Source organism: Rana temporaria, chromosome 4 (assembly GCF_905171775.1).
Source record: "Rana temporaria chromosome 4, aRanTem1.1, whole genome shotgun sequence".
Classification (NCBI taxonomy): domain Eukaryota; kingdom Metazoa; phylum Chordata; class Amphibia; order Anura; family Ranidae; genus Rana; species Rana temporaria.
In genome coordinates, this window is record NC_053492.1 from 188,700,273 (window position 1) to 188,724,078 (window position 23,806).

Consider the following 23,806-nt stretch of genomic DNA (forward strand, 5'->3'; position numbering starts at 1 on the left):
CTTACCTGCAGTAAAGTAACGGTTGGGCATGTGAAATAGACGCTTTTGTTTCATTGTCATTTACATAAAGTTATCTTGAGAACTTACCATGACACAAATCAAAGGTACTGCATGCCCATTTTGGGGGTATTTTATTGATTTTCAAGTCGTTAATGTAACGCAACTGGTATTTTAATTTCATGTAAATATTCAAATTTTGTCTACCAATAAATTAGCTATTTTGTATGATCATACGTCTCCGTGAATACGTTTCATATTACAGACTATGTCATATAGGTTGTCTTGTATTTAAAAATATCTTCGTTATCAAAGAATTCAAAATAAATTACTGTGCGGGGAAATATGACCTTAAAAAAGCACAACATTGTACACATTTTTATACCAGTATCATACTTGGCTACATGTTTTTATGACTGCTTTTGGTACCATTTGGTATTACTCGCACCATTTTTACAGTTTATGTAGCTACATCGATTTTATCTCCAGTGCCATATTTATTTTGTTACCTACTTGAAGACTATAAAAGTTTTAATGCTATTCCCATCGAGCGCTGCCTTTGTGTGTTTTTTGTATTCTGCTATCCATTTTTCCAGTGGTTGGTAGCTGCACTGGGAATCAGCCTGCAAGGAGATCAGCTAAAAGTCGTTGGATCTGTATGTGCGTTATAATTAATCTAAATTAGTCGATTAATTGATTAAAAAAAAAAGATTAATCGAACAGAAAAATTTTGATCAGTAACAGCCCTAATAATGATATAACATAAAAACAGATTAATATGAGCAGGAACATACAGTTCCCCCAAATTGTAATATCACCCCTTGATAACCCAAGCTACAAATTGTTTGATGCATGTACCAAAAATTCGATACACATTAAATTGAATTCAAGTAGTAAATAATAAAATGGGATGTTAAAGGGTGTCAAAGCCTCAATGAGTTTCACGTGAATGCCCTGATTCTTCGGGAGTTCTGCTGATTTATTTTGGCACACTTAACACAGATGGCAGGACAGAGCTAGATTTAAAGGTCATTAATATTTGGTCGGATTGTTCAAAGAATTGAAAAAAAAGATCTCATGTGGAAGGGTCATGAAGCCTGAATGCTAATCTGAGTCATTAGGCAAATAAAAGAGGTTGTACTTGTGGCTATAAAAGCACCAGAGGGAGAGAGTGTGCAAGTCAGGAGGGATTATTCAGTATTGCTACATTCCCCTACTAATCTTTAGTAAGCAGTTGATGAAGAAATGGGAGAAAAACATGCCATACTTAACCAAGGGGAAGAGAATGAAATGGTGAGCAAACGGTTCATTCTTTGTATATATAAAAATTTACTGAACTTAGAAGCTTTTTATGGAACATTTTACATAACTGACATTAGAAGAAAGTTTGCTTTGCTACCTCACTCAGCATATCCTCAGACCCATAACTGATAAACATTGATAATCAGCTTTACAAAGCACACAAAAGCTACCTATTATCACAATATTAAACGTATTATGTAATATATTGAGAAATGATCTGAAATACTAGATGTGATTACCTTGTTCCTCACATTGTATGTCATTAAGCTTGTTGATTTTATCCTTTTGTGTATTATATTGTTTTTTTAACCCTTTTGCATGCAATATTTGTTTTATTACATGCATACAACCTATCTGTAAACTGACCGCATGACCCAATCAACTACAATATAACAAGATAAAAAAGATAAAAAATACAAAAACAAAGAACCACCGAAAAATGTAATACCGTATATCATGATTTTTTTTTTGTTACAAAATGCAGTATTTGCGTGATACCTGCCTGTTACCCTACTTCAATATTTAATGTGTCCTATTTTCTTATGGAAAATGCACCAATAATAGTGAGACTGCAGAGTGGAGAAAAGAGAGTACATTCACATTCTACTGACCACATTTCTGAAAAATAAATGAAAGCCAATGTTGCTTGATTCCAGCAGACTATGACAGAATTATCTGTTCTATTTAAACCAAATATATGATGTGGTCTTAAGATAATTGCAGTTTACCTACGATGTCTACTTAGTAGTTGGGAGAAATAAAAAAAAAAATGTCTATTACGTAATTATTTTTGGACCAATTGTCATCTTCACCATATGGTTAGTTTAAAAATATGAATTGTAATAACTTCTACAAATGTGTATATATATATTATTATTGATAATTATTAAAATATGTGTAGAAACTGGTTTATCTATATTTAGAAAACAACGATTCGTTTTCTAAGAAAAAAAAAACCTGCATGGAATGATTAACTTTTTGTATGACCTGTTTATTCAAGTTTTAGCAGATAGTGGAAAGTGAAAACTAGAATTTTAAGTGGTTGTAAAGTCAGTCAGTCATTCTATGCATGAAGATAAAAAAACTTCTGTGTGCAGTAGCCCCCCTCAGCCCCCCATCTTCCTCCAGCGATGTGCACAAATCCAGGACTCTCCCTACTGATTGGCTGAGACACAGCAGCAGTGCCATTGGTTCCCACTCCTGTCAATCAAAGTCAGCCAATCAGGAGCGAGAGGGGCAGGGCGAACCATAGCTCCATGTCTGAATGGACACACAGAGCTGCGGCTCAGCTTGGGTGCCCCCGTAGCAAGCTGCTTGCTGTGGGGGAACTAGGCAGGAGGGAGGGGCCAGGAGCGCTGGAAAGGGACCAGAGTAGAGGAGATTCTGGACTGCTCTGTGCAAAAACGTTGCACAGAGCAGGTACTGTAAGTATAACATGTTTGTTATTTTTAAGAAAATAAAGGAGACTTTACAATTTTGGATCCACTGATATATAATGGTCTGAGAGCATTTTAGTCAGGCTCCATGTCAAGGTAAGCTCTTCCCAAAGATGCTTTTGGGAACGTCAGAGTCCAGATAAAATACAAATTTTCTCCGGAGAGGGGTTAAGGGTAGAGTGTTATTATCATCTTAAAATTTAACCAATTATGAGCTACAGTTACCATTTTAGAGAGGTTGGTATTTCAGCTGTGCAATGGCTTTCTTTAGAGGGAAAATATGAAACAGGAAAACAATAACATGCATACCAGCACAATATCATGCATGCTTACCTGCTCCGTGCAGTGGTTTTGCACAGAGCAGCCCCAATCCCCCTCTTCTCGGGTCCCCTGTCAGTACTCCATTCCCCTCTTTCCTGCTGAGTGCTCCCATAGCAAGCAGCTTGCTATGGGGGCACTCGAGCAGGCTCGTTCCTGCGCCTGACTTACCACCATTGTATCAATCAAGGATCCTGGTCAAAATGCATTCTAATATATGAGGGGGTGAGGGTTCCATATAGATCTGGCATAGAGCAGGGAGCTGAGCATAACCTGAGACTTGAGTGGAGCAAATAGACACACTACCCTCTACACAGTCTCATAGGGAAACATGCACAGCTGAGGCTGCCAATCACCTGCTGTGTGCTGGGGGGGGGGCAGAGTCATCTCCTGGGATTTTGATGGGATCGATGTTGGCATAGACTGTCAGAAATGCACATAGCAGAGGGATGAGAGAGCAGACAGAAATCATAGTAGGTGCTTTAGATCACAGCAAGTAAACCTATAGAAGGATATGCTTTTATTATTTCAAAGGTTTACAACCATTTTAAAGCAGACCTTCAGTAATTTTTCATCTTTCCATCTATTAAATCTTCTGCCCTTGTTTTAACTTTGGATAGTAAAACATTTTTTTCTGCCAGTACAGTGCCGGCCCAAGACATTGTGCTGCCTGGTACCAAGAATGAAATGCTGCCCCCCCCCAACAAAAAAAAAGAGTGGGAGCAGCCAGGTGGAGGGGAGGACAGACTGGGAGCAGCCAGGTGGAGGGGAGGACAGAGTGGGAGCAGCTAGGTATAGGGGAGGACAGAGTGGGAGCAGCCAGGTGGAAGGGAGGACAGAGTGGGAGCAGCCAGGTAGAGTGGAGGACAGAGTGGGAGCAGCCGGGTGGGGTGGAGGACAGAGTGGGAGCACTTGGGTGGAGTGGAGGACAGAGTGGGAGCAGTCGGGTGGAGTGGAGGACAGAGTGGGAGTAGCCAGGTGGAGGGGAGGACAGAGTGGGAGCAGCCAGGAGGAGAGGACAGAGTGGGAGCAGCCAGGTGGAGTGGAGGACAAAGTGGGAGCAGCCAGGTGGAAGGGAGGACAGGGTAGGAGAGACCAGGTGGGGAGGAGGACAGAGTGGGAGCACTTGGGTGGAGTGGAGGACAGAGTGGGAGCAGTCGGGTGGAGTGGAGGACAGAGTGGGAGCAGCCAGGAGGAGTGGAGGACAGAGTGGGAGCAGCCAGGTGGAGTGGAGGACAGAGTGGAAGCAGCCAGGCGGAGTGGAGGACAGAGTGGGAGCAGCCAGGTGGAGTGGAGGACAGAGTGGGAGCAGCCAGGTGGAGGACAGAGTGGGAGCAGCCAGGTGGGGGACAGAGTGGGAGCAGCCAGGTGGAGGACAGAGTGGGAGCAGCCAGGTGGAGGGGAGGACAGAGTGGGAGCAGCTAGGTGTAGGGGAGGACAGAGTGGGAGCAGCCAGGTGGAGTGGAGGACAAAGTGGGAGCAGCCAGGGGGAGGACAGGGTAGGAGCGACCAGGTGGGGAGGAGGACAGAGTGTGAGCAGCCAGGAAGAGTGGACAGAGCGGGAGCAGCCAGGTGGAGTGGAGGACAGAGTGGGAGCAGCCAGGTGGAGTGGAGGACAGAGTGGGAGCAGCCAGGTGGAGTGGAGGACAGAGTGCAAGCAGCCAGGTGGAGGACAGAGTGGGAGCAGCCAGGTGGAGGACAGAGTGGGAGCAGCCAGGTGGAGGGGAGGACAGAGTGGGAGCAGCCAGGTGTAGGGGAGGACAGAGTGGGAGCAGCCAGGTGGAAGGGAGGACAGAGTGGGAGCAGCCAGGTGGAGTGGAGGACAGAGTGGGAGCAGCCGGGTGGGGTGGAGGACAGAGTGGGAGCAGTCGGGTGGAGTGGAGGACAGAGTGGGAGCAGCCAGGTGGAGGGGAGGACAGAATGGGAGCAGCCAGGTGGAGAGGACAGAGTGGGAGCAGCCAGGTGGAGTGGAGGACAAAGTGGGAGCAGCCAGGTGGAGTGGAGGACAAAGTGGGAGCAGCCAGGTGGAGGGGAGGACAGGGTAGGAGCGACCAGGTGGGGAGGAGGACAGAGTGGGAGCAGCCAGGAGGAGTGGAGGACAGAGTGGGAGCAGCCAGGTGGAGTGGAGGACAGAGTGGGAGCAGCCAGGTGGAAGGGAGGACAGAGTGGGAGCAGCCAGGTAGAGTGGAGGACAGAGTGGGAGCAGCCGGGTGGGGTGGAGGACAGAGTGGGAGCACTTGGGTGGAGTGGAGGACAGAGTGGGAGCAGTCGGGTGGAGTGGAGGACAGAGTGGGAGCAGCCAGGTGGAGGGGAGGACAGAGTGGGAGCAGCCAGGTGGAGAGGACAGAGTGGGAGCAGCCAGGTGGAGTGGAGGACAAAGTGGGAGCAGCCAGGTGGAGGGGAGGACAGGGTAGGAGAGACCAGGTGGGGAGGAGGACAGAGTGGGAACACTTGGGTGGAGTGGAGGACAGAGTGGGAGCAGCCAGGAGGAGTGGAGGACAGAGTGGGAGCAGCCAGGTGGAGTGGAGGACAGAGTGGGAGCAGCCAGGTGGAGTGGAGGACAGAGTGGGAGCAGCCAGGTGGAGTGGAGGACAAAGTGCAAGCAGCCAGGTGGAGGACAGAGTGGGAGCAGCCAGGTGGAGGACAGAGTGGGAGCAGCCAGGTGGAGGACAGAGTGGGAGCAGCCAGGTGGAGGGGAGGACAGAGTGGGAGCAGCTAGGTAGAGTGGAAGACAGAGTGGGAGCAGCCGGGTGGGGTGGAGGACAGAGTGGGAGCACTTGGGTGGAGTGGAGGACAGAGTGGGAGCAGCCAGATGGAGGACAGAGTGGGAGCAGCCAGGTGGAAGGGAGGGCAGAGTGGGAGCAGCCAGGTAGAGTGGAGGACATAGTGGGAGCAGCCGGGTGGGGTGGAGGACAGAGTGGGAGCACTTGGGTGGAGTGGAGAACAGAGTGGGAGCAGTCGGGTGGAGTGGAGGACAGAGTGGGAGCAGCCAGGTGGAGGGGAGGACAGAGTGGGAGCAGCCAGGTGGAGAGGACAGAGTGGGAGCAGCCAGGTGGAGTGGAGGACAAAGTGGGAGCAGCCAGGTGGAGGGGAGGACAGGGTAGAAGAGACCAGGTGGGGAGGAGGACAGAGTGGGAGCACTTGGGTGGAGTGGAGGACAGAGTGGGAGCAGCCAGGTGGAGTGGAGGACAGAGTGGGAGCAGCCAGGAGGAGTGGAGGACAGAGTGGGAGCAGCCAGGCGGAGTGGAGGACAGAATGGGAGCAGCCAGGTGGAGTGGAGGACAGAGTGCAAGCAGCCAGGTGGAGGACAGAGTGGGAGCAGCCAGGTGGGGGACAGAGTGGGAGCAGCCAGGTGGAGGACAGAGTGGGAGCAGCCAGGTGGAGGGGAGGACAGAGTGGGAGCAGCTAGGTGTAGGGGAGGACAGAGTGGGAGCAGCCAGGTGGAGTGGAGGACAAAGTGGGAGCAGCCAGGGGGAGGACAGGGTAGGAGCGACCAGGTGGGGAGGATGACAGAGTGTGAGCAGCCAGGAAGAGTGGAGGACAGAGCGGGAGCAGCCAGGTGGAGTGGAGGACAGAGTGGGAGCAGCCAGGTGGAGTGGAGGACAGAGTGGGAGCAGCCAGGTGGAGTGGAGGACAGAGTGCAAGCAGCCAGGTGGAGGACAGAGTGGGAGCAGCCAGGTGGAGGACAGAGTGGGAGCAGCCAGGTGGAAGGGAGGACAGAGTGGGAGCAGCCAGGTGGAGTGGAGGACAGAGTGGGAGCAGCCGGGTGGGGTGGAGGACAGAGTGGGAGCAGTCGGGTGGAGTGGAGGACAGAGTGGGAGCAGCCAGGTGGAGGGGAGGACAGAGTGGGAGCAGCCAGGTGGAGAGGACAGAGTGGGAGCAGCCAGGTGGAGTGGAGGACAAAGTGGGAGCAGCCAGGTGGAGTGGAGGACAAAGTGGGAGCAGCCAGGTGGAGGGGAGGACAGGGTAGGAGCGACCAGGTGGGGAGGAGGACAGAGTGGGAGCAGCCAGGAGGAGTGGAGGACAGAGTGGGAGCAGCCAGGTGGAGTGGAGGACAGAGTGGGAGCAGCCAGGTGGAAGGGAGGACAGAGTGGGAGCAGCCAGGTAGAGTGGAGGACAGAGTGGGAGCAGCCGGGTGGGGTGGAGGACAGAGTGGGAGCACTTGGGTGGAGTGGAGGACAGAGTGGGAGCAGTCGGGTGGAGTGGAGGACAGAGTGGGAGCAGCCAGGTGGAGGGGAGGACAGAGTGGGAGCAGCCAGGTGGAGAGGACAGAGTTGGAGCAGCCAGGTGGAGTGGAGGACAAAGTGGGAGCAGCCAGGTGGAGGGGAGGACAGGGTAGGAGAGACCAGGTGGGGAGGAGGACAGAGTGGGAGCACTTGGGTGGAGTGGAGGACAGAGTGGGAGCAGCCAGGAGGAGTGGAGGACAGAGTGGGAGCAGCCAGGTGGAGTGGAGGACAGAGTGGGAGCAGCCAGGTGGAGTGGAGGACAGAGTGGGAGCAGCCAGGTGGAGTGGAGGACAAAGTGCAAGCAGCCAGGTGGAGGACAGAGTGGGAGCAGCCAGGTGGAGGGGAGGACAGAGTGGGAGCAGCTAGGTAGAGTGGAGGACAGAGTGGGAGCAGCCGGGTGGGGTGGAGGACAGAGTGGGAGCACTTGGGTGGAGTGGAGGACAGAGTGGGAGCAGCCAGGTGGAGGACAGAGTGGGAGCAGCCAGGTGGAAGGGAGGACAGAGTGGGAGCAGCCAGGTAGAGTGGAGGACATAGTGGGAGCAGCCGGGTGGGGTGGAGGACAGAGTGGGAGCACTTGGGTGGAGTGGAGGACAGAGTGGGAGCAGTCGGGTGGAGTGGAGGACAGAGTGGGAGCAGCCAGGTGGAGGGGAGGACAGAGTGGGAGCAGCCAGGTGGAGAGGACAGAGTGGGAGCAGCCAGGTGGAGTGGAGGACAAAGTGGGAGCAGCCAGGTGGAGTGGAGGACAGGGTAGGAGAGACCAGGTGGGGAGGAGGACAGAGTGGGAGCACTTGGGTGGAGTGGAGGACAGAGTGGGAGCAGCCAGGAGGAGTGGAGGACAGAGTGGGAGCAGCCAGGTGGAGTGGAGGACAGAGTGGGAGCAGCCAGGTGGAGTGGAGGACAGAGTGGGAGCAGCCAGGTGGAGTGGAGGACAGAGTGCAAGCAGCCAAGTGGAGGACAGAGTGGGAGCAGCCAGGTGGAGGACAGAGTGGGAGCAGCCAGGTGGAGGGGAGGACAGAGTGGGAGAAGCTAGGTGTAGGGGAGGACAGAGTGGGAGCAGCCAGGTGGAGTGGAGGACAAAGTGAGAGCAGTCAGGAGGAGGACAGGGTAGGAGCGACCAGGTGGGGAGGAGGACAGAGTGGGAGCAGCCAGGAGGAGTGGAGGACAGAGCGGGAGCAGCCAGGTGGAGTGGAGGACAGAGTGGGATCAGCCAGGTGGAGTGGAGGACAGAGTGGGAGCAGCCAGGTGGAGTGGAGGACAGAGTGCAAGCAGCCAGGTGGAGGACAGAGTGGGAGCAGCCAGGTGGAGGGGAGGACAGGTTAGGAGCTACCAGGTGGGGAGGAGGACAGAGTGGGAGCAGCCAGGAGGAGTGGAGGACAGAGTGGGAGCAGCCAGGTGGAGTGGAGGACAGAGTGAGAGCAGCCAGGTGGAGTGGAGGACAGAGTGCAAGCAGCCAGGTGGAGGACAGAGTGGAAGCAGCCAGGTGGAGGACAGAGTGGGAGCAGCCAGGTGGAGGACAGAGTGGGAGCAGCCAGGTGGAGTGGAGGACAGAGTGCAAGCAGCCAGGTGGAGGACAGAGTGGGAGCAGCCAGGTGGAGGACAGAGTGGGAGCAGCCAGGTGGAGGGGAGGACAGAGTGGGAGCAGCTAGGTGTAGGGGAGGACAGAGTGGGAGCAGCCAGGTGGAAGGGAGGACAGAGTGGGAGCAGCCAGGTGGAGTGGAGGACAGAGTGGGAGCAGCCGAGTGGGGTGGAGGACAGAGTGGGAGCAGTCGGGTGGAGTGGAGGACAGAGTGGGAGCAGCCAGGTGGAGGGGAGGACAGAGTGGGAGCAGCCAGGTGGAGAGGACAGAGTGGGAGCAGCCATGTGGAGTGGAGGACAAAGTGGGAGCAGCCAGGTGGAGTGGAGGACAAAGTGGTAGCAGCCAGGTGGAGGGGAGGACAGGGTAGGAGCGACCAGGTGGGGAGGAGGACAGAGTGGGAGCAGCCAGGAGGAGTGGAGGACAGAGTAGGAGCAGCCAGGTGGAGTGGAGGACAGAGTGGGAGCAGCCAGGTGGAAGGGAGGACAGAGTGGGAGCAGCCAGGTAGAGTGGAGGACAGAGTGGGAGCAGCCGGGTGGGGTGGAGGACAGAGTGGGAGCACTTGGGTGGAGTGGATGACAGAGTGGGAGCAGTCGGGTGGAGTGGAGGACAGAGTGGGAGCAGCCAGGTGGAGGGGAGGACAGAGTGGGAGCAGCCAGGTGGAGAGGACAGAGTGGGAGCAGCCAGGTGGAGTGGAGGACAAAGTGGGAGCAGCCAGGTGGACTGGAGGACAGGGTAGGAGAGACCAGGTGGGGAGGAGGACAGAGTGGGAGCACTTGGGTGGAGTGGAGGACAGAGTGGGAGCAGCCAGGAGGAGTGGAGGACAGAGTGGGAGCAGCCAGGTGGAGTGGAGGACAGAGTGGGAGCAGCCAGGTGGAGTGGAGGACAGAGTGGGAGCAGCCAGGTGGAGTGGAGGACAGAGTGCAAGCAGCCAGGTGGAGGACAGAGTGGGAGCAGCCAGGTGGAGGACAGAGTGGGAGCAGCCAGGTGGAGGACAGAGTGGGAGCAGCCAGGTGGAGGGGAGGACAGAGTGGGAGCAGCTAGGTGTAGGGGAGGACAGAGTGGGAGCAGCCAGGTGGAGTGGAGGACAAAGTGGGAGCAGCCAGGGGGAGGACAGGGTAGGAGCGACCAGGTGGGGAGGAGGACAGAGTGGGAGCAGCCAGGAGGAGTGGAGGACAGAGCGGGAGCAGCCAGGTGGAGTGGAGGACAGAGTGGGAGCAGCCAGGTGGAGTGGAGGACAGAGTGGGAGCAGCCAGGTGGAGTGGAGGACAGAGTGGGAGCAGCCAGGTGGAGTGGAGGACAGAGTGGGAGCAGCCAGGTGGAGTGGAGGACAGAGTGCAAGCAGCCAGGTGGAGGACAGAGTGGAAGCAGCCAGGTGGAGGACAGAGTGGGAGCAGCCAGGTGGAGGACAGAGTGGGAGCAGCCAGGTGGAGGACAGAGTGGGAGCAGCCAGGTGGAGTGGAGAACAGAGTGGTAGCAGCCAGGTGGAGAACAGAGTGGGAGCAGCCAGGTGGAGTGGAGAACAGAGTGGTAGCAGCCAGGTGGAGAACAGAGTGGGAGCAGCCAGGTGGAGTGGAGAACAGAGTGGGAGCAGCCAGGTGGAGGACAGAGTGGGAGCAGCCAGGTGGGGAGGACAGAGTGGGAGCAGCCAGGTGGGGAGGACAGAGAGGGAGAAGCCAGGTGGATGGAGGACAGAGTGGGAGCAGCCAGTGATAAAGTCCTGTACCTCTATGGAAGCCTGCACCCCCCCCCCCCCACAGTTAAGTTCTTACCTTGCCTAGTAAAATCACTGTCACTTTCTCTCTGGCTCCCTCCACCCGACAGCCTTATGGTTACTCTTCTCTTCTCAAGTTCTCACAGTCCGCCTCTCTCCTCCTCCCGCTCGGCATGTTGGGGGCTGCAGGGCTGCATCCTAGGCCTGCTGGAAGGTTAGGAGAGGATAGAGGATTATAGCGGTGCCAATTATAGAAACCAGACGTGACGTTATATAAAAAAAAATAGAAAATTTTATTCAAATTTATACAAAAGTTTAAAAATAAATGTAGTAACATTCACAGGTGGGAGCTAATTATGGAGACAATTATTTTTTCTTGAACAAGTCTACCCTACTAGTCTCGCCCTTAGGCTTCTTCAGGGGTTTTACGACTTGATCGTCTCAAAGACAAAGCTCTGGAATAAAGCAAAACAATTTTTACAATCATCAAATAGACAGTCATTTATGATTTAGCAGTCAATGTTGAGTAACAGCAAATAATACCGAGTTTGGCTGGGATAAATGGCCTGGCGTCAAAGAAACCATGGTCCCAGAAAAAGGGGGGGCACCAATACATGTCCCAAAAGGTCCACCCCCAAACCCCAGTGCTGAACCACCCTGTAGAAAAAAGGGGGGGACATACACACCCATAGGGATAGAAGGACACCTACCCAAAATACTGCATACGACCTAGTAAAGTTGCCCAATCAAAAACTGAATGAAACAATTTGGCCTCAATATGGCAGCTAGAACAGAACATTAAAGAAATGACATATTAGTATTGCCAATGATGAATCCATATCAGTTATTCAGCAACAGAGACCAATAATTAAAAAACTTTCATAGTAAAGAAGGAAATCAGGCTCACTTGCTATAGATTTCCTTCTTTACTATGAAAGTTTTTTAATTATTGTGCCGCGTACACACCATCGTTTTCTGCGATGGAAAAATGCGACGCTTTATGTGCTTTAAAAAAACGTCATTTTTCAAACTTCAATTTGAACAACGACGTACCATACACACCATCGCTTTTTCACAACGCTCTAGCACAGCGCAGTTCCGTCAATCACGCACGACGTCACTATAAAGGGTCGTTTCCATGCGGAAGACGGCCTCTTTTGCTGATATCGTGTTGCTGCGTGTTAGTAAAAGTTTGGTGAGATACGATTCGTGATTTTCAGTGACTGTGCTTTAAATTTCGTTTTCTTGTCTATAAGCTGAAATACACCTTAACGAATGTGCTGATTCCATTCTGAACAGTCGTTTTACATGAATGAGCGCTGCCGTCTCCTAACTTGCTTCTGAGCATGCGCGGGCTTAAATCGACGTTTTTACGTACACACGGTCAATGTTTAGAACACAGAAAACGACGTCGGCCAAAAACGACACATAAAATTGAAGCATGCTTCAATTTTTTTCTGTCGTTTTTTAGAAGACATAAAACGACGTTTTTGCCCACACACGGTCAATTAAATTGACGTTTTTGAAAATGACGTTTTTTTCCATCGCAGAAAACGATGGTGTGTACGCGGCATTGGTCTCTGTTGCTGAATTACTGATATGGATTCATCATTGGCAATACTAATATATCATTTCTTTAATGTTCTGTTCTAGCTGCCATATTGAGGCCAAATTGTTTCATCCAGTTTTTGATTGGGCAACTTTACTAGGTCGTATGCAGTATTTTGGGTAGGTGTCCTTCTATCCCTATGGGTGTGTATGTCCCCCCCTTTTTTCTACAGGGTGGTTCAGCAATTTTATGTAAATGTTCTGTGACCCGACGTGACTGATGTTTTTCACGAACGGCGCATGCGCCGTCCGTGGAAATCTCATAGTGTGCATTGCTCCTAATACGCCGCAAGGACGTATTGGTTTTGACGTGAACGTAAATTACGTCCAGCCCCATTCACGAACGAGTTACGCAAACAACGTAAAATTTTCAAATTTTGTGGTGGGAACGACGGTCATACTTAACATTGGTACGCCGCACTTACGCCACCATATAGCAGGGCTAACTTTACGCCGGGAAAAGCCTAACGTAAACGGCGTATCTGTACTGTGTCGGCCGGGCGTACGTTCGTGAATTCACGTATCTAGCTGATTTGCATATTTCTACGCGTAAATCAGCGTACACACCCCTAGCGCCCAGCGAAAATATACAGTTACGATCCAACGGCGTAAGAGACTTACGCCGGTCGGATCTAATAGAAATCTATGCGTAACTGATTCTAAGAATCAGGCGCATAGATACGACCGGCCAGACTCACAGATACGACGGCGTATCTGGAGATACGCCGTCGTATCTCTTTTGAGAATCTGGCCCTCAGGCTTATGACATCATGCACAGCTCTCTTTCACTCTTGTGAGAGTTTGCCGGGAAGGGAGGGGGGATGCATCATAAGAGGGCCAATGAGAGCTGCAGAGCTGGAGGTGTGCCTCGGTGTGTCTGTGCAAATCTAATCTAGGAAGTGAACAGGCAGCATCTTCAGCTGCCCACAGTTTAAATGGTTGTAGCCAGACTCCGCGAAGAGAGATTTCTGCAGTATATTTGGCAAGTACAGAATCGCAGTATATATAAAATAATATGCAAAGTGGTTGGAGGGAAGCTTCAGAATGCCAAAGGTGTTTTTATTACAAATTATGTGAGCAGACTGCAGTTCCTCTTTAAGCACTTTGAACTACTTCACTTATCATCAAAAGTAAAAGCTTGGTATAATATATTGTCACTTGTGCAATAAATGATGGAAAATGCTAGATAAAACTAGATAAAATAAAAAACCTGACCGATATTTTACTATTCCCTAATTTTAAACATGAAAAAAATGTTTGGTTTGAAATTTACCTTAACACACTTTCGTTCTCAATTTGCAGGAACTATTTGGTTACAAAACTGAAAGATGGCGAAGTATCCTGTGTCTAATTGGTTATATCTTTTCACTGGGGTTCCTGAAGCTTCTCTTCTATTGGAAGCCAGAGCTGGATGTATGGTGTCATTGTGTCCCATGTAGTTTAGCAAAAGCTGATGTTGTTTTGCTCAAAAGCACTGTAAGTATATTTATTTGTCTATAGGTCTTTCTCAGTCTGTAGATCTAAGGCCGCGTACACACGACCGTTTTTTGGGTTGTAAAAAATGAAAAAAAATTTTTAAAGTCATTAAAAACTATTGTGTGTGGGCTCCAGAGCATTTTTCACGATGTAAAAAATGGGCATTAAAAATTTAGAACATGCTCTAATTTTTCACGTCATTTTTAACGCTGTTGTTTTTAACGTTGTAAAAAATGGTCGTGTGTGGGCTTTAATGACGTGAAAAAAACGTGCATGCTCAGAAGCAAGTTAAGAGACGGGAGTGCTCGTTCTGTTAAAACTAGCGTTCGTAATGGAGTAAGCACATTCATCACGCTGTAACAGACTAAAAAGCACGAATCGTCTTTTACTAACACGAAACCAGCAAAAGCAATCCGAATGGAACTTCCTCTTTTTAGTGCCGTCGTATGTGTTGTATGTCTCGGCGCTTTGCTAGAGCATTTTTTTTCATGATCGTGTGTAGGCTAGACCATTAAAAATGTCATTTTTTACAACCGGAGAAATGGTTGTGTGTACGCGGCATTAGAGAGATAACATAATCATACTGGCAAGCAGACATCATTTGCTAATAATGTTGGAGTGAAATTGTGTAAAGTATGGTGACCAGATGTTCCCAGATTCAAGAGATGATCACCTGCACGCTGTTTCCTGATAAAAAACCCCCTATTGTGTCCCTAGGACACAATGAAGTCCCCGAAAGCTGCATGTACCTTGCAAGCTGTCTGAAATCCAGCCTCCCAGTCGAATCTCTGCAAAGCACTGGGCAATGTGTTTTCTCTGCTGCATTTCCATCGGTGGACTCTCCTGTAGCCATTCCCCCAGTCCATTGTGTCTACTCCTCTCTGAATGTGTTGGGTTGTGAATTTTGTGCCTCACTTTCCCTACAATACATATATGTAGAACAGATAGGTGCTCACAGCAGCACAGCAAGGATGAGAGCTTTACGTTCCACTGCCAGGACTGTACTATTCCTCATTTCATATCACATCTGCTAAAAACTAGGGATGTGCTGCTGGTTTGGTCTGAACCCGGGTTCAGAATGAATTTTGCTTGTTTGGTAAAACGGAGCCTGTTATCTGGGCCCCCCTTATATCTAAAGGGACTTCCAGATTCCAATAAGCCCCTCACTTGCAGACCCCCACAACTACTATGCCAAGGTTGTCAGAAAGAGGCCATGTCATCAACATTAGGTGCAAGTTGCCTTGCCACGGGCATCCCTCTGTTACAAATATCTGTAACCAATTGTTTATAGAGTACCCCCAGAATATATATTTTTTCTGGTAACCTTAGTTTAAAGTGTAACATTAAGGGACAACAGACACCTTTAGGTTCCATATACCAAGTGGCAGAGTAAGAAAATACCAGTGACACCTTCAGTTGGAAAACATTTCAAACAAAAATATAGGTCAACTGAAGAGCGAGCACTCCTAGATAATGATGTCCAAATGCATCTGTATCCCTGTAAGAATTATATTTAAACAGAAACCCCAAATTGGGGTAGGATATGGGAATCTGTAGATGCAGAGGGGTGTATAGGAATTGAATCAAATAAATGTCAGATACCTTTTACCAAACCCACAAGACATCATGGAATGATCAAGTATTTTAAAAAAAAGTTAACATTTATTAATACAAACAATCTTTATATTACAGTACATCGATATTCAAATCTTTAAAAGTGAGAGAAATGCTACTTTTCCAAAAATATGAAAAATTGATTCCTCATGGGGCCAGTGTACTTGGTTCTACATGTTTTGCCCTAATGCGGGGCTTCTTCAGGAACACACAGGCCTCAGTAATCCGCATAAAATGCATAGGATAAACCTTACGATTCCCGCAGAGAGAGCCCTTCACAAAGGTCTGGAGGCTAGACGCCTCCCTACTTACGGACATCGCAGATGTGGCCACTCTTAAGCAGGCAATTGGAGAGTACTTCCTGCATAATGATACACCTGATGTGTCCCCCATGACTCAATGGGAGGCACATAAATGTGTTGTGAGAGGACATCTACTATCTATAGCAGCGAGGAGGAAAAGGGAGTATGTAGCCCTTATCCAGGAGCTTTCAGAAAAAATAGCTAAGTTAGAAGCGCAACACAAAGGCTCCAGGGCTGTAGAGGCAGCGGCAGAACTAGCGGAGACAAGGTCACTCTTACGAGAGGAACTATACAAAAAGGCACGCAAACGCATGATGCTATCACAGAAAATGTTTTACGAACAAGGAAACAAGCCAGGTAGGCTATTAGCAAGGTTCACGCAGAAACGTGTCCTTGCCTCCACTATTCACCATATACGAGATAACCGAGGTACGATCCATACTAAGACAGAAGATATTGCTCGTCAATTCAGAGAGTACTATAGCACATTGTATAACATTGGGACAAAGGAGAAGGGTGTGGGTCCATCAACCACAAGGGAATTTCTGATTAAAGACTTTTTATGTAAATATTGTCCTCGGGCATTATCCGTAGAAGATCAACAATCCTTGGAATCGCCATTGACATCTGAAGAATGGGTGGAAGCCCTGAAGGCCACCAAACCGGGCAAGAGCCCAGGCCCAGATGGCCTAACGGCACAATATTATAAATGCTTCTCTGACCTTCTAGCACCGGGCTTCCTTAAGGCCTTCAATTCCTTGGCGGGCTCATCGCATACTTCTAACACTTTGCTGGAAGCATATATCGCAGTAATACCTAAAGAGGGCAAGGATCCCACAGATGTAGCGAACTATAGGCCGATTTCGCTCTTAAATGTTGACGTAAAAATCTTCTCAAAAATGTTAGCGACGCGGTTGGCCTTCTATGTGCCGGCATGGGTTGGTCTAGATCAGGTGGGCTTTGTCCCTGGCAGGGAGGCTAGGGACAACACCATCAAGGCCATTAATTTACATCATTGGCTTACCTCCACAAAAAATGAAGAGTTCTTTTTGTCGTTGGATGCAGAGAAGGCCTTTGACCGAGTGGCCTGGGACTACATGCACTCGGTCCTGGAAGCACTGGGTCTTGGGACCAGATTGAGGGCCCTTGTCGGAGCGCTTTACGCAACTCCACGAGCCAGGGTCCGGGTTAATGGTCACTTGTCAGAGGCCTTCTCCATCCACAACGGCACTAGACAGGGATGCCCCCTCTCTCCTATACTGTATATCCTCACGCTGGAACCCCTACTGCGCTGTATTCGGGCCCATCCTGATATAACAGGAGTTAAAATTCTCCAAAAAGAATACAAGCTGGCGGCTTTTGCCGATGACATCTTGCTTTTCCTTTCCTCCCCCCTGATATCCTTACCTAACTTACTGGAAGTGTTTGAACAGTTCCGATACATCTCGCACCTAAAAATCAACTATTCCAAGTCGTTTGCTCTAAATGTCTCTTTACCTCCATCGCTAGTTCTACGCTGCCAGGAGAATTTCCCTTTCCGCTGGAAATCTGATGATATCACCTATCTGGGCATTCGGCTCCCAGGTAAGCTTTCGGATCTGTATGAAAAGAACTTTATGCCCGAACTGAAGGCCATACAACAAGATATATTACAATGGGACTCTCCCATAATCTCCTGGTTCGAGCGAGCTGCCATCTTGAAAATGACGGTACTTCCCCGTATGCTTTATAAACTGCAGACGATCCCGATTGCGCTCCCACCTCTCTTCTTTACAACCTACAAGAGAATATGCAGGAAGTTCCTATGGGGATCCAAAGCTCCCAGAATTAGCTGGGCGAAACTGGTGTTGCCCAAACTGGAGGGAGGTATCGGTCTCCCTGATTTGCAAAGGTACTACTGGGCTACACACCTAACACGTATAGTGGACTGGCGAATACACACGCGTTGCAAAGACTGGGTACGGCTGGAGAATCAGGTCGCGGGAGCCCAACTCGAGAAAATGCCTTGGATCTCTAAGAGGCATTGGACGTCTGACGTCCTGTCTCATCCAACAGTTGGAGCAACCTTATCAGCATTTACGAAGGCTTGTGATAAATATGAGGTATCAAAGACTGACTGTAGAATGACCCCTCTTAGGGGTAACCCGGACTTTATCCCGGGACGAGATGATAGCTACCTGATGGCTGAATGGCCACATGTGGATATGCTGGCCAAACATTTCTTTTCAGGGGATAGGTTCCTGTCTTTGAAAGAACTTGAGAAAATGTCCCGGACAAAGAAATTTCCTATGTTTGCTTATTTCCAGCTGAGACACTTTTTGGATGATCCAAAGATCAGGGACAGTTTTACGAAATCCCCCACGGTACTCGAGTCACTTTGCTCTAGTAAGTCGCCTCAGAGGCATGTGATTTCGATGCTATACGCATCTATGTATAGGGCACCCTTTGTGGCTATGCAGGCGGAACAAACCTCCTGGGAAATCCGGCTGGGTAGAACAGTTGGGATGAAAGATTGGAAGAAGATCAATTGGTGTATCTTTAAAGGCTCACTGTGTGTGAACATTCAAGAAAGTGGATACAAGATTAGGACGCGGTGGTATAGGACACCAGATGTAGTACACAAGTTTTCCCCCTCCGTACCGGATAGGTGCTGGAGGTGTGGAAAGGCCCTGGGCACCTTCCTTCACATTTGGTGGGAATGTCCTCTGATCCAGCCGTATTGGCAAACGGTGCATGATGTGACGACAACGGTCTCTACGCTCCTCCTGGAGTTTTCATCAGCACAGTATCTTCTTCATCTTTCGAAAATTGCCAAACAGAGGTATCGCAACTCTGTAGCGATTCATATGATTAATGCGGCCAGACTATGTGTTCCTGTTCACTGGAGAGCCACAGAGCCTCCCACTGTCAAAGAATGGATGGCACGCATCGACCGTATTGCAGCGATGGAGGAGCTGATAAGTACTGCATATGATAGAATTTCTAGCTTCACTTCTGTCTGGAACGAGTGGTTTGAATTTCGGAACTCAGCAGAGTACCAAGCCCTTATTCAACATACAGGCTAAATAAGATCCTGAAGGAAACGGCTGAATGAAGTCTGGTTTATGACACTATTACTATGTGCCGCTTTTTATTGTGATGTGGACGGCGGGGGTAAGGGGCCTTCCCACTTACCTCCTCCACCCTCCCCCCTCCTCCCCTGTGTTGAATACCCCCCCCTTCTCCCCCCCCTCCCCCATCCCTTGTTTTTTTTTTTTTTTTTTTCTCTTTCTCTTCTCTCTCTCTCTTTCTTCTTTCTTTCTTTCCACTCTTTTCTCCTTATCTCTCTTTCTCTTCTCTTTAACATGTATATCGAGGCTGGGTGTTGGAGGTGGACGGGGTATCCCGGGTCGACCCCTCACCCATCCCACTTGTACAAAGAGGATCCAAAGGGTGAATATGGGACTTTGTAAAAGTAGTCAGGGGATCTGGGTAGACGGTTATCTCTAGAAGGACATAAGGGGCATCTTACGTAATAACCAGTGAATATACTGCTTCTGGAGCGTCTGACTACGCATCCCCCTTGTGAGACATGTATGGTTGAGATGACTTACACGGTGTATGTATTTGCCTTATGATACCTGTCTTCCATGCTTAATTCATGCTTTTCTTCCCTCATGTTTACATTTTGTTGTGTATCCTCTTGTGAGGACTTGCATTATCTGTTGATATTACGGTTATATTTGTATAATTGTCCATACCGGTTTGCTTTCAATAAAATCTTTATGGATAAAAAAAAAAAAAATGCATAGGATAAAACAGACAAAATTATCAAAATAATCAATGTCCAAATAGGACTAACAAGAAAATAAGAATACAGCATACACATAATTGCTTGTGTCGCATATATTGGTAAATATTGTGGATGAGTTTAACTCAAAAACACAGGATAATTTAGGAAATAATAAAATTTAATTCTATATAGAAATAACTAAATGGTGTTCCACTGATCAAAAGACTAGGCCGTACCTCCAAGGGAAAACCGGAGAAGATCCTAGGCAATGCAGAGAGGGCAACGCACAAAATCCCCCCACTTGGCAGAAGACTCTGCCTGGTGGGGTGCAGCAAAAGGTTCTTCACACGTGAAACCCGCGTGACAGCGTCCAGGAAGTGATCCTATTAAGAGAGGTATATGACAGTAAGCTAGAACCCAAGTTAATGTTATGAAGGTATAAAGTAAAAAATGCCAGTGGTGGAGATTAAATAAAAATTAAAATGAATTAGTTAATGCAAAAACTGTGCAGGAAGTGTCAAGCATAGGGCATCATGCAGTTGTGATGCATAAGAAAAATAAAAATAAAAATTCTTATGTTGTCTGAGTACGTCCGAGCCATTGCCGGGGCTGTCAGATAGAAATGCTTGTACTTGTGGTTTATTAGGAAATCAGGCAATCAAAATGTCTAAAATAGTTCTAATGAAAAGTATATAGTAGCTGATATGGGGTAAAGCTTACATATTGGGCTTCGGGAAACTCCGGCTCCGGGAAACATCACATGTTTGAACAGATGTGGTCACAACTAGTCTTGTGCCACAAATAGGGATATGAAACAGAGAGAAAGAAACACTAATAAATAGTGTATGAGTGAAAAGGAAAATGATGAAAAGAAGAAGACTATAGAGCCTGGGGATTCCCGTCCCAAAGAAACGCCTCCCACGCATGCACGCCACACGCCAACGACGCGGGAGCGTGTCACGCATGACGGTGACTGGGCAGCCCGCCCATCCCATAGGCGGGTATGTTCCTGAGTGGCTCCTATTGGCCAAATTGCGGACAGACACAAACATCCAAACCTCTGTTCGGATTCAGCACTGTGTGTACAGTGTTGGTGTTTGCCCCTTTGCGCCCACAGGGGATACTTGCAGTTAGCTGGACGCTGGTGCGCAAAGGCCCACCGTAGAGGGTGGATACCATTGCTGCAGATAGTGTGTTTAACACTGTAGGGGAAACCCTGGAAAGGTAGTCACCGCACAGTGTATGACATAATGTGTTGATTGGATGTAATTGCTCTGCATTCCCATGGATTGTTCCGGTAGATACAAAGAGGAAATCATTAGCCATATCTAAACAGTGGAACATAATAAGAGGGGGAGAGAAAAGGGGAAAAAAATATGTTATCACAGATGCATACTCCTACGTATGGGCATCTGGTTACACTTTACATACTACAATACAATATATATATATATATATATATATATATATATATATATATATATATATATATATATATGTATGATTCTTGAATAAACAAATAAAGGTACTGACGGACAGAGCTTTGGTTGTCTCTACATCATCTCACTCGCATCTACATTATATTTATCATTGCTTTAGAACATATTACAGTGGGTCTGCCCTTGAGAGATGACCAGCAATCGGGCATGCATATAATACATCCCGAGTGAGCCGGTAATTCCAGAAAGGGATAACCTCTAAGAACAGATGGCAGGTGGCCATGGATAGAGAGATAGAGGACGGGGGAAGCGAAGACAGAAAAATGACAGCGTGAACAGTAATAATAAATAAATAAATAAATGATTGATGAAGAGTCAAATAGACAAGGGGAGAATATCTCAAAAGAATACTGTCAAGAAACCCACAGCCTGTATCCATTGCCTCTGCCCCCCACCTCGAACATGGTAGAGCGGGGCAAATGGAACAGCATGGGTACAGAGATGGCATGACTGACTGGACTAGATACCTGCTTGAAAAGAAGTTATCTATATGAAAGGTTTATAACTTATATTCTCATTCAAGCCCGGATGTCTCGTGGCTTGTAGGGTATAAATCCATTTAGCCTCCACCTGCAGGAGGCGTTTATCAGCATCAACCCCTCTTTCATTGAGTGGGATGTGTGCCAGGACATAAAAGCCCATCATGGTCCGATTGTGGTTATGGAAAAGGCCCATATGTCGGCTAATGGGAGTTTCCAGAAGTTTTTTGGAAACTGCTGATATATGGTCTTGCATTCTACAAAAGAAATTGCTTTTGGTCTTACCGACATAAAAGGCCCCACAATTACATTTCATAAGGTAAATGACCTCTCAATTTAGGTGCCCAGACATCCCCATTGGGCAGATTAATGTTTTCCCCCTTGATAATAAATCTACAGAAATTACACTTCTCACAGAGAAAAGTGCCTGTTTTGGTTGGCTTGGGAGCTAGTAATGTAGCATAGTGGCTAGAGACTGCTGAGTCCTTGATTGACAAGGAACGTTTGAAGGTAATTTCTGGAAATACATTAATATATTTACTGATCTTTTCATCCGAAGTTAATAAATACCAGAACTTATTATAGATCTTTCTGATTGGCGCATGTTGGCGAATCGAGATTGTATTGAGTGATAATTCGAGTTGTGTCCTATAGGGTTGTCCCGATACCGATACTAGTATCGGTATCGGGACCGATACCAAGCATTTGCCCGAGTACTTGTACTCGGGCAAATGGTCCCGATGCTTAACCTGATACTTGTACTGATCAGTGCGTGGGGAAGTTACAAGCACCGATCACCGCTGATTTTAAAGCAGCTAAGAAGCCGTGTATCCCGTGTATGCCACCGTGTATCCCGTGTATGCCGCAGTGTATCCCGTGTATGCCGTCGTGTATCCCGTGTATGCCGCCGTGTATCCCGTGTATCCCGCTGTGTTTCTCTTCCCTTCAGTGCTCCTCCTCCAACCCCTGGAAATGTCAGGATGGAGAGTGGGGTAGGAGCCGGTAAATCCGGCTCCTTACTGCTCCGAATGGCCTCTGGGCGCTCGTTGTTCCTATCTTTCTAGACATCAAAAGAGCAGAGTTTTGATCTTTCTTCTGAAGGTTAGGTGGTTTTCCTCCAACCGAATGCTGGTTGGTAAAGCGTTCCATAGTCTAGGACCTTGTACCGCAAACCTTCTTTCTCCTTTGGACTTGTATCTGGCTTTGGGTATCTGGAGCAGATTTTGGTCGGTGGATCGCAGAACGCGATTGGAATTGTGGGCTTTTACACTTTCGCATAGATATTGCGGAGCCTTCCCATGGATGCACTTATTCGTCAGACAGAGTGCTTTAAAAGCAATTCTGTCCTTTACTGGCAGCCATGTTTTTTTTCCAGTCACAAGTCTGGCGGCCGTGTTCTGAATGACTTGCAGACGAGCGATCTGGTACTTTGGGAGTCCGAGGTAAAGGGCATTTGCATAGTCTAGTCTGGAGTTCACAATTGTTCCCACCACTACTGCTACGTCTTCTTTAGGAATAAATGGAATAAGTCTGCATAGTAGGCGCAGCAGATGGTGAGATCTGCTGACTATAGACCCTATTTGTGCGTCCGTTGTCATGTAGGTGTCGAAAATGACACCAAGACTTTTGACTTTGGAGCTAGGGGTGATGATTTTGCCCAGAATGGGCAGAGGTATCCAGGTTGTTGCTTGAAACAGAAGAAGTTCTGTTTTGAAACTATTGAGTTTAAGATAACTCTTTGTCATACAGTTTTCTATCGAAGAGAGACATTTCTCTAAACTGAGATGATGATCCTTTTTGTTGCAGATGTGAAAATACAGTTGCGTGCCGTCTGCATCTGAGTGATATAGTAGTTTTTCGCTACTAATGATTTTAAAAAGAGGGTGAAGATAGATGTTGAAGAGCACCGGTGACAGGGGAGATCCTTGAGGGACTCCGCATGATACCGTTTTTCAGAAGTGAAAGGTCCCAATTTCACTGTTTGTGATCGGTTTTCCAGAAAGAAGGAGAACCATGATAACTCACCTTCTGCAACTCTGGCTACCTCAGCCAGCCGAGTCAGTAACAGTTTGTGGTCTACCATGTCGAAGGCTGCGCTTAGGTCCAACAGAACCAGGAGACAAGATTCTCCTTCGTCTGGGGCCTCAAGGGCATCGTCCCATATTTTGAGCAATGCTGTCTCCGTCCTGTGTCCGGGACGGAAACCTGATTGAAATGGGTCAAGTAAATTATAGGAAACCAGATGCTGTTGCAGCTGTTGTACCACTACTTTCTCCATTACCTTGGAGAGAGTGTTTAGGCCTGTTATGGGACGGCGGTGAGTTGGGTCCTTGGGGTCAAGGGTGGGTTTCTTCAAGATGGGCTGGATTGTGCCCTCTTTCAGCAGGGAGGGCACTATGCCTTCCTTAAATGACTGGTTTATAAGCTGCGTGATGGGAGGGGCCAGGATGTCGGCACATTCCTTCAGCAGTTTAGTGGGGATGATATCAT

The 23,806-nt window shown here is 48.5% G+C and overlaps 1 protein-coding gene across 1 annotated transcript in view; it reads left to right on the forward strand.

Moving 5' to 3' along the window:
* Positions 1 to 1,157: 1,157 nt before the first annotated feature.
* Positions 1,158 to 23,806, forward strand: part of LOC120936840 (probable cation-transporting ATPase 13A4) — a 299,354-nt gene continuing 276,705 nt past the window's right edge. Inside the window, exons 1-2 of the mRNA XM_040349544.1 lie at positions 1,158 to 1,290; positions 13,477 to 13,650. Coding sequence (XP_040205478.1) covers positions 1,243 to 1,290; positions 13,477 to 13,650 — 222 coding nt within the window. The 5' untranslated portion in view covers positions 1,158 to 1,242. The remainder of the gene's footprint in view (positions 1,291 to 13,476; positions 13,651 to 23,806) is intronic.